At 39.7% G+C, this 11,686-nt stretch overlaps 1 protein-coding gene across 1 annotated transcript in view; it reads right to left on the bottom strand.

Annotated features, from left to right (window-relative positions):
* Positions 1-865: 865 nt before the first annotated feature.
* LOC114066804 (nck-associated protein 5-like) overlaps positions 866-11,686 on the bottom strand; it is a gene marked incomplete at its 5' end in the record, with an annotated part of 103,532 nt that continues 92,711 nt past the window's right edge. The window contains one exon of the mRNA XM_027901786.1: positions 866-2,488. Coding sequence (XP_027757587.1) covers positions 2,207-2,488 — 282 coding nt within the window. The remainder of the gene's footprint in view (positions 2,489-11,686) is intronic.

Below are 11,686 nucleotides of genomic sequence, written 5' to 3'. Positions count from 1 at the left end.
GAGGGGACGGGCCCCGCTGCGAGGCGTCGCTCGTCTCTCGCAAACGCCTCGCAGAACCCGCGTTCTCGGGAGGGACCGAGCAGAGGCGCGGCCCCATCGCTTCCTCCCCCGGCCCCCTGGAAGGGAATTCAAGCACGACAAAATGCGGGAGAGGGGCGCAGTAGCCGCGGACATGTCGGTGCGGTGGGCAGTCCCCCCCTCCTCTGCGGACACGCGGCGGGATGGGGACTCGGTGGGTCTGGGGGCGATGGGGGAGGTGGGCTGAGGCGGAGGGAGCTGATGGTGCGTTGGGATGAAATAGTCTGAGGCGGTGGGATCCACCGACGGGTCGAGATGGGGCGGGCTGGGGAGGTGGGAGCTGGTGGCGGGGCGGGATGGAGTGGGCTGAGGCGGTGGGATTCTCTGGCGGGGCGGGATGGGGTGGGCTGAGGCGGCGGGAACGGCGAGGAGCCGTCGGAGTGCCGGGCAGAGCCCGCCCCGGGGGAGGGAAGGGCGAGGGAAGCTGCAGGGACAGCCCAGGGTGCTGCGGTCGTCGATGCTCAGACGGTCTTTTCCGCCCTGTTCCGACCCAGCCCGAGGGTGGTGGTTCGTCTCCTCCCCGGATAACCATGTAATTTCTCCGTGATCGTTTCACAGCCTTACTGTGATGAAGAGTCTGAATTAAGTTTGAATCGCTGTTTAAAATCCCCGTGTCACGAATTCCCTCAAACGCCCGAACCCCGCCTGCCCCGGAGCGGGGGCGGCTCGGCGGGTACCCCCTGGACCACCCCTTGGGCTGGCTACGGTGATTCCCACCCTGAGCCCACCCTCACGTTCAGGGTGTCACACCATCCCCTTCCCAAAACGCCTCCGCAGGCACACGTACGCAAGAAAAGTTTTATTTACGAAAGATGTTTCAATGAAAATTTCTTAAAAGTCAAAAAAGACGATGCAAGTTTACGGCAGAAATGACTTAAAATATAACAAATTGCACAAAATATTAACACTGATCATACAGTATTTCAAAGATTAACAGGCATGTGCTAAAGAAACTGTAGAGTCTAGAAATACCCCAAATATATCTAGTTTACAATTGCTGTACAAAAAGCAGTTATAAATACTTCACAGCTAGAAAAAATACACAGAACCTTTGAAATAGACTTTCCCTTACATATAAACAACCTTTGTAGAAAAAACAAAAAACACCCAAAACAGGCCCTGCTCCTAGATATGTTTGAACTAGTACTGGTTAGCACCAACATATTATTGCAGTGTGTCACAAACGGGAGTTGTTTCAGTTTTTAAAATATAATTTTAGTATTTAGAATTTAATTAAGACCAAACAGGGACTACAAAAGATAACACGGTATGGTACATTCATAATTTGATGGCAAATGAGTACAGAGGAGGTGGAAGTTGAAAAACTGAGTTGCAGTCAGAAGCACAGGGTGGTTTGTGTAGTTCTCATTCCTACAAGACTCCCGTTTGTGTCAGCAGCGAATTGCTTTGACCCTGATCTTTCAAAGAGTTATGTGCATGATTGATGAAGCCAATGCCAGCAGTATCAAGACTTTTAATCTATTCATTTTCTTGCCATGTCAAAAGTCAAAACCCTTTTGAAATAAGACACCTGTTGTGAAGTTGTAATAACTGAAATGCATGTCTCCGTAGAACACCTGTATGGAATTGCACTAGAAGTAAAAAATAAAACGTTTTGTAAAACAGAGTCCATGAAAGTTTATTACAGGCAGTCTGGCAGGCTCAGGTTTATGGTAACGCAGTGTTTCTACATACAGTCTTAAGACTAGAACAATTATAAATCTTTTTAAAAAAATCTACTAACTTTTCTTGTTAATATTAACACCAATTTCTTTAAGTTAGTAATCTGCCATTACAGGAGCATAGCACCAATTTAATATTTATTGCTGTCGTGTATCCCTACAAATATATTTTTCCCAAGGTATTTACAACTGTACAAATATTCACAAAAGTGCAAAATTAAGACTTTATTCTGTGTAAGCGCTCGCCGTGTTCAGCGTTGAGTCCCACGCACCACCACGCCGCCTCCCTGCCTTATTGCTGTGTGATGGGAAGTCAGAACACCCTGCCGTGAGTGCCATGATCCAGAGGGGGAATTTTCAACAACTGTCCCTTTCCCCCCCTCCTCACTCCTCGCTCGCCTTCAGCTCCGTTATGTGCCACGGTCACAGCCCACTGGGAAGTGTCTCTACACGTCGTTGGAGCCTTGGCTGGCGCAAGAGGAGAAGCTATCATACAGGGAATCACTCAAGGATTCCAAATTGTCCACCTCGTGCTGACCCGAGCTATTTAGGGAAGCCTCTTCTTTCTTCCCGTTTTCTTCCCTTTGTCCTTCAACCTTGTTCAGACAGTTCTTCTCTCTTTCTAATAAAAGCACGTTATTGCTGTTAAATTTATTGAGAGACTCCAGGGAGATTTTAGATACTCTATTCTGGGAATCTTCTTTTGTTTCTTCAGTTTGCTTCAATTTCTGTAATAAGTGAGGGAAATATTAGAAACATATTTCTTATAAAAATAAAGTTATCCTATTGTACACCATTAATTACCATCTTTTCAAAGTTCACAGGGTGGAAGGAAATAGACTGTTAGACACTTAAATAACTGTTATGATTAAATAGAACATTAGTGTCCATTTTAGGTTAAATCAGAACTTTACGATTCTGCTGAGACAAATAGGACTCCATTTACGTAACAGTTAAGTGCTAATAATGTCATAAGTAGCAGATCCTGGCTATGCATGTGTTAAAATTCTCTAGCATCCTCACAGTAATTTACATTTTCTCCTGTACAAATACTTTGGGGGGGGGGTGGGGTATGTTTAAACAGGTATTTGTTTAGGTAGAGTTTGAAAAAAAAAAAAAAAGGTGCAGAGGAGAAAACAACATTTTCCATAAATCAAGGATGCAAATGAAACTTGCTAGGGAATAACCTCACATTTTGCATGTGCAAGGCTATTGATTTTCACAGACCCAAACCCTCTCTAATAGACAAGAAAGCAGCAAGACAGGAAATTATACTGAGCTGGGCCGATCCCCACAGACCAGAATCAATCAGATATTGGCCAGGCCTGCTTGGTGAAGTGGAGCAATTCTGTGGGAACACCGGACGATGTATTAGCACATTATATTAAAAACGCACAGTAGGATTGTACCAGAGCAATTTTATCCCTTTGTTAGCTACTGGTATTTGCAATCAGAGCTCTGACCAAGGAATCATTAGGGAGCTGTGTAGGGAGCGGCTCAATAAAAATGACCTGCTATTCATATACAGGGTGTTTCAAAATCTGAGTAACTAACTCCTCTTACAGATAATATTACCACAGAAATATGGGATAGCATTCAACATTTTACAATCAACATTCAATAACCTCTTGGACAGATAAGATTCAAGGAATCTGAGATAAGCCATGACAGGGCAAAGCCATTCCTCATTTTTGGTAGGGCCATCAGATGTCAAAGACTGAATCAGTAAATTATTGTAAATCCAAGACATTAATATTTTGTTTTAGATAGAAAATGAAACGGCATTTTAAGCACACTGAAAATATAGCTTGGGCAGAAGTATGGATGCTGTGGATCATAACATATACAGTTGTAAAGGGTCATTAGAATTTTTGGAAGAATTCAAGTTCCAAGTCAGTCAAATGTTGAGCTTGCTGTGCTGTTTCTCCTTGGAAATCTTGGGCAAGAGAAAGACAAATTGTTACATAGTTTGATTGCTTGTTTTTATGGCTAGTTAGCTAAAAATTGAAATGCCAGTCCAATGACTGTTTATGCTGTGATCTTGTCATATTTCATAAGCTGACCATGCATGGATTAGATTAGTATTTTTAGCAAATGTTTCAAGCAGACTTAAGCAAAGCAACAGGAGATCCTAAAATCTTAGTAAATGAAAATTTTCTGCTTGGTTCATTAATTAATCTTCAGTCTAAAAGGTTTTAGGGGATGTTATGTTGGATTCTGATTTTAGATGACAGCTCAAACCAAGGTCTTCAATATCTGTAATTATAATGTTTTCTGAGATAGAGGAATATTAACCCTTGGTAATGGGAATGAACACAAATTTAAGACCCTTCAATAGAAATTTTTCACCATTTCAGCTTAAAATGTTCTTCCCTTTGCTCTCATTTAAAATACTGAAAGAGTTATTTTGCTTTTCTGTAGGCCAGATGAGAAAATTCTCAGCCATGGCGTCAATAAGACATGTTAGCACCTTTTGCTCTCCAGAGTACTAAACCTAAAGTATTTCATCACATGACAGACTAAATGATGCTTCTTTGTCTGTGTTTTTCCCACTTCACAGCTTTTCTTTAGATAAATTGAATGCGACCACTTAGTACAGACTCGGGGCTGCAGGGCTCAATACTGGTGTTAGTAAGGTCTGTGATAAAACTCCTATTGATTCAAATGGAGCCGATTTTGACTCCTGGGCAGGAGGAGCACAGACTCCTGGAGAATTTGCAGCACAGAGCAGTCTGGGTGAAGCATTGCAATAAGAGTAGGATTTTGGCTATCCTACTGGAGCATAGATTTACACCACAGGAAAGACAGGGCTGAATTCATTGGTATATTCTGCATGTATGTATCCATAATTTTTTATACCCTACAAGCACAACCAAGGCTACAATCCTGCTTTAATCACACCCTAGGTTCTCATTTAATATAAAGATATCACTTTGTAAAATAGTTTAGAGAAACAGCAGGGAATAAAAGTATTCTCTACAAATTCTAAGCAAAATCATTGTGTCAAATGAAACTGAAGCACATCAGTGAAACCTACTGGCAAAAGATATGCAGTGTAGTGAACAGAATATCTACAATACATGAAGAATTAAAGGGAAAACTAATTCTAACAGTTGTAGTAAAATTTATTACTAAAACAAGAGACAATTCAGAAAGAAGTTATGGATATTTTTTGGACATACAGTTGTCCTTTTTAGGTGTCTCAGTGCCCAGTTACATCCTTTTGTAAAAATCCCCCTCAAACGTTTCCTTTCTTTTACTCATAGAAGAAAACTCATTCACAGCCTGAGGTCCATGAGCAAAAATAAAGAAAAATTTAAGCAGAGGTAATGTAAGAATCTGCATAATCAACACATGACTTTCTCCCACAATAACACAATTATGTACATTCCTGGAGTTGAAAAGTCACTAGTAATTTCTGTAACCTTTGTGTGTCAGAACAAATGTTAACCCAAGTTAAAAAGTTTTTCTCTAGTTACTATAGATACGATCTGTAAAAAATCACCAAAGCGTTTATTTAGATTCATCCTTAATTACATTTCCTATTTTTCATGGCAGTCACAACAGCTGCTAGATGAATCAAAAGGCAAAACCAAAGCAACTCTTATTAAAATTTTTTTGTTAAGTTTTGTATGTGGTTATGTGGTATCTTTAGTTTTGTTCATATCACTTTGTTACTGACTTCAGCAGAGCCACAGGTATAAAAAAGAACAAGGGTTAGCCCAGAGATGTGAATATTGTGCATTTTAAAGTAATTAGTTCATTAATACATTTGAGAGTTACACTAATGTGAATCAGTGGCTGCTTCTGCAGATAGAAGGACCATGAGGCACAGATCATGTGTGTTTTATATCTATGAGAACTGGGTAATATTTGGTAATAGTGTAGAGAGCACCTAACTTCTAACTCATGGTTCCAATCAAATTTTTCCAATATTAGTAGGGACTTTCTGCTGACTATTCTGCATCTGCTTTTGAATAAGGTCACTGCAGCATTTGGTGTGGACACTACATGTTTTCCCCAGTATTAACTTTAGGGAAAAGACAAAAACACGTAGTCAGAGATTTTGGTCTAAGTTAAAAAAAAAAAAAATCAACCCCAAACCAGCTCAATGCAGACAAGAGTAACAGCACTGGCCCATCACCCTGAAGCAGATCAATGGACAGCTTTTTTTACTTACACAAACTCTATTTTTATATAGAAAATCTGCACCTTTATGGCCTTAGGGCATGGGGAGCACTCGTTGTTTTACTCCACGGTGTACGTGGAGAGCTTCCCACAGCTGGAGTTTCTTAGCTAGTCAGTGTGGCATGCCTTGTACCACCTGAGAGCAGTGACCAGTTGTCAGAAGAGGAGAAACTCCATCTGACGTTATACAGACATTCATCACAAGTCACATTGCTTTGAAATAAACTCATGAGTCATGAATCAGAATAATGTTTCCTCGTTGGCAACATCCTAAAGGGAATAACTAAAACCCATTAGTGATGTGATAAAATCTGGCATGTCACTTCAAGCACAGCAAATTAGGAAAACAAAACTAGCCTGCAGTTATGCTGATACATTATAAATAGGTGTTATTTCTACATTAATACATCAAAATAGGTTTTCTGTAAACTTAAAAAATGAGAGGTTACGTGTGGGTAGAATGGCTTTCCAGTGCTGTGTGATCAAGGACCAGTCACAGCTGCAGCTGTTCTGAATGGCCCAAGGACTCTGTAGGTGTAAAAGAAAGGAGCAGGGAAGGACGGGCTGGTTCACAAGCACAAAGGATCCCACACTCATGTGCAGAAAGGAAAGCAACAGCAAGGCCATTTCTTCTATGTTGCAACACGCAGAAGCTCTGATTGTCTCAGGGTCAGGCTATGCTTCTAAGGCACGCCAGAGCCCAGAATCAGCAATGAACCATTCTGCAGGATAAATGTATTTTCCAGCTGTCTAAGTTTAGTTAACCAGCACTTTAAAGGGCTCAGAATCAGTTACACAGAAGAATAAAACAAACTTTATTTATGTCTCTCATGCATTGGGCAATTTAGTTCCTAGATTAACAAAAAAGCAAGAAGAGCATTGCTTCAAATGAAGTATAACTGCAAAGCACTATTGGATAAAAACAATGAAATTGCTATGAGAATTAAATATAGATCAACAAAATCGATACTTAATTGTATAACTCAACGTCCTTCATTTCAGTTTGGATCTTTAATACAAGACACAAAGTATGTTCTCTTTTTTGCTTCTTTAGTTATTACTCATAACTTTATTGGGAAGGAAAGCAATTTTTTGGATTTTTCCCTTTTAAAAACTGCTTGTTACTTTGTCTGCATATGCTCAAGGTAAACTTGATCCCACTGAGCCACTATTTCTAATTTTAAATTCAGAGTTTTACCAATTTAGATATCCTCCACTCCTATAACTGCTTTGTATTTATGACACAATGGACCTAAGTGGGATATGCTGTTGCAGCACTACATAGGTTGCTCATACATAACCTTTTTAGTAGGACAATTTTAATGTGTTCACAGCTGCTTGTAAAACAGATGCACTGAGATACAAAGCAGTATTCTCATCAGAGGTACACTGGTCTAATCAGAAGTAACTTCTCACTGAATTCAGTGGCGTTACATGGCCATTTGCAGTGAAGGTGTAACGTGAAAAGGGTTGGATTTGAACTGCCAGGGAGTATCTGTCTGTCATCTAGCCAGGACAGAATACCACGCATTCCTCTCTGTGGAAAATGAACAATCTCTGGATCTCATTTAACATCAGGTGGACAGGTAACACTCTGCAGCGAAAATAGTTGAACAGTCACATCCAAGAAACTACAAAGGTGAAAGCTGTAACTGTGTGACCTCTGCTGAGCTAAAAATGTGATGTTTTGAACTTCTTTCTCTTTAACACATAACCTTAAATAGTAAGATAAGCCTTGCTCTCCCTTGTATATTTTGAGAAGCTTTCATCTATTTTTTGGACTGAAAGTAAAATAATTTCTGAAATAATGAATCTTTTTTTTTTTTCTATTTGAGCAGAAATACCATATTATTTTGCTGTAGCAGACAATGACATTCTCAGAGACACACCATCAGATTTTCATGATAAACAATAAGTGCCAGTTTCTTTTCTGGGAAAAAATGCACTGATAGGAAGCATTTTTAAGTTCATTAGTCTGTTCAGCAGTTGATAGAAAAGCCATGTATACATAGCTATGTATCATCCCCTGATGGCATTATGGGTAATATAACAGTGAGAACTGTATTTCGGTTCTACTGTATTTCAGAATATAACAATCTACAAATACATTTAAGTAAATCACAAGGACAGCATTTCTGATGATCTTGGATTGTAAATAAGTTACCTTAGAGGAAATAAAGCTGATTAGCATGACCATTGTATGATTGACAACTACAGACCTGAACAAGAACAGCTCTTGCTTAATGAACAGGTGACAGGAGTTGAGACTTACATTACCTATAGTTCAAATTCTTGCATAGTTTAGGAGGTGAAACATAGTGTAGTGATTGGGTCTTAATTTTCATAACATGATGAGGTGACTCAGTATCTTCAGCATTCTAAATCCAAGAATATAGTCTTCATAATTTACAGAGTATATAAATATTTTCTTGACATGACAAGACTGTTTGACCTTATCAGGTTTATACCAACGTTCTCTGAACTTTTGCATAATTTAATAATTTAGGATGTTGAGGTCCCAGTTGCCAGGTCAGGTAAGTTTATCTTTTTACCTACTGCTCAGTCATGAACTGAATGGCACTGATGTGGCTGTTTTCTCATAGTGCCTCAGAATGGCCACTGGCTGCATCAACTCTGCATGGACAAAGTTTACTTAAAAAGCACTAAAAACCTATAACTGGCAATACCTTGGGAACCAATCACAATGCTGGTGCTCAGTCAAGTGTGTTGAGGGGATTCATTAAAAAGAAAAGCAATTAAACACCAGTACTTTCTCCAGAAGGCAAAGCAGAGCCTCGCTCTGTTCACATTGGCAGAATCACCAATTTTGCTTCTCACAGAGGGAATCTACTCACTGAAAGCAATGCTTAGTGCAATCAGAGGCTCACCACAAGGCATTAAGGAAGAAATATCCATGGTGAGAGATGAAGCTGATACTCAGTTTTTAGAACCTGATGGACTGAAAATGAACAAGACACATATAGCATACTTTACTTCTCAAAAGATCCTTTTAGCTTTACTTGTAGAGGGAGCTAAATAGCAAAATTGTTCTGATTTTCTAGTGATTGAAAAAAATTGCAGTTAAAAAAAAAAGCCATACTGAAAGGTGAGATTGGTTACAAAGTTATTGAACTCGACTTAACCATTTGAAGCTCACTATTATTCCCTGACAGAATCATGTGGAAGGTTACGCTGCCAAGGATAACCACCAAATGGTACTGGAACTACACAGTCCTAAGTAACTTCACTGTTTCAGTCTTCATCAGACTATTTAACCTCACAGCATTTAAATATACAGAGCTTTGTCCTACTGAACGAAAGTAGTTATCCTTACCTCGTTGAAAGTGTGGCTCATGGTTTCAACAAAGCTCATGGCTTTATATAAAAAAAGGGGCTACAATTTTATCCTGGACCAGAGGTTTTGATGATTTTTTTCTTAATTGGGATACTTACTCAGAACTAAATCAGGAAGGTGATAAAAATACAGTTCAAGATTTTTTAAAAAAAATCTAATAGGAAATGCAGTTCTTAAAGAGACAGATTCTATAACCCATTTGACTGAAAGAAAAAAAATCCTCTCAAATTCAGTAATTGCAGGATTTTACTCATACAACAAACATATAATTTCACTGACATTTTCAGTAATTGGAGTAATTTTTGTGTATCACTGAACTGTTCTCAGACTACTGTTCTTAAATATTAGCTGTGTTCTTACCTGTCTTCATCTTCCACCTTTGGCTTTTTTTGAACATGACAATTTATTTTGGTAATTACAAAGACTCTTATCCTCTTGCTCTCTAGTGATGTCTCAGCTCTTGGCCTGCAATGTCTGCGTGTCAGTCACCCAGCACACCGATGGAAAACAGAATTGCACTTCAAGACCGTACTGCGAATGGTAATTGGCAGTAGGTAATGATTTTCCTCACTAGTAATCCTCTCTTTTGTGTGCTGGACTAGATTCATAGCATCTGACTATCCAAGGTACATCAGCTGGCCTAAGGGCAAAAGGAACAGAAGCAGCAGATAAAGAACCATGGAATAAAAGAATTGTTTAGCTTGGAAAAGACTTTTGAGATCATTGAGTCTGACTGTTGAAGTATCAAGGTTATGTAGCAGGACCAAGAGCAAATCAGGAGTATGAAGAAACCATGTAGAAATAATTTTCCCAGCTATGAATTCTGGCTTGTTGTATGCACTAAGAGGGCTGGAGGGGAGTTCAAAGAGCATGAAGCTCTGATGAAAGACCTGCAGAGGAAGGGAAGGGAAGGGAATGACCCTTCTTACAAGTTTTAAAGATGATTCATGGAGGTAGCTTAAACAAAGCAGTGAGCTCCACAGCAAACAGATTTTTTTTAATGTTTAGCCTCTGAGGAGGACAATTGAGAAGAGACAAACAATGTTTCCAGGCTGATCAGTCCACCCCTGCATGTCTGCATGCTCAGCTGCTGTGGAGGGAGCCTCCATGTTTGTGTACACACACATCAGAATGAAACCTCTTCTGAGCTCCCACCAGTAATACAGAGGTCATAATTTTAAAATTTGGAAGCAGGGGCTTCTTCATTTTTAAAAAGTTCTGAATTAGCATGCTTAAACACCAGCCCAGCAATATAGCTTGTTTTAGGAGCCTGAAGTTGTCATTTCCCTTTCCACTACAGATTTTAATCAACTCTCTACATATCAGAGGTTTTTTACCTCTAATGATTCTAACCAAAACCCATTGCCCTTTCTTTCCCCTTCTGTGACACCTGGCAATAATGAAACCCACGAGGTGTGCCTCCTCTGCACCTTCCCTGAGCGAGGGTGAGGGGCTGTTCCTGGGCAATCCCGCCACATGTCGCACTGGTAAGTGCTCCTGGAGGCAGCAGAGGAAGAGGCTGTAGCCCGGGTTACTTCCCAGTAAACCTGTAGCAGCCTAAACTACATCCATACTTTTTTTCTGATGCTGTGCAATGAGACTAGAAAGGTTCCTTTGCAATCAGAGAAAACTGGGACAGGACAGATGCAAATAATGATGCTGGTTCTATGGCTGCACTTGCCACCTCTCCAGCTGACGTTATGAGCCGCACAGTTTTCAGTACTGATTCAAGCAAAGCATGAATTGCAGAACGGGAACCTATGTTTTAAGTTCATCTGCCATCAAATCCGACACAACAGTACAGTTATTTACATGTACTTTCTAAATTTATGCAAACAATTTATCTCTGCTGTAGGGAAGAATATTTTAGGGACAGCAGCACGACACGCACAAAAATCCGAGCGAGAGTTTCAGATATAGGCTGCAGAACCAAATTAAAGTAGAAGGATAAATCCTCTCTTGCAATTTTTAGTTCATTTCAGTACAGCAAGTTGTATCAATAAAAAGCCTATAGTATAAGTCAGCCAGAAAATAAATGCTATGAAGGATGTTCCATTTTATGTCGTTTGAATTTGATTAGTGATTGGTCTTGGCGGTTAAACCACATGGGAACAGTAATCAAGGTTTCTCTGCTGCAGTTTTGTAACAACTGGAAAACACTGTTGGCTCATGTCCTATTCCATGATGGGATATTAACCTAAAATCTAATTAATCTATGAATGAATTACGTTTCTAGAAACATGCTATATTATAATCAATTTTAAGTGAGTTCCTAACAGAAGATAAGATGAAGAAAAAGCTGTAAAATTACCAGAGGCTGATAAATTCTGTTTACTATGACTGATGATTTTTATGGAGGATAATTTTACAATCCATCAAACTT

This window comes from Empidonax traillii, unplaced genomic scaffold, assembly GCF_003031625.1.
Source record: "Empidonax traillii isolate 1590-97213 ecotype Southwest subspecies unplaced genomic scaffold, ASM303162v1 scaffold815:size503231, whole genome shotgun sequence".
NCBI lineage: Eukaryota > Metazoa > Chordata > Aves > Passeriformes > Tyrannidae > Empidonax > Empidonax traillii.
Note: the sequence above shows the minus strand (reverse complement) of the source record. Positions and strands in the feature narration are given on the sequence as shown.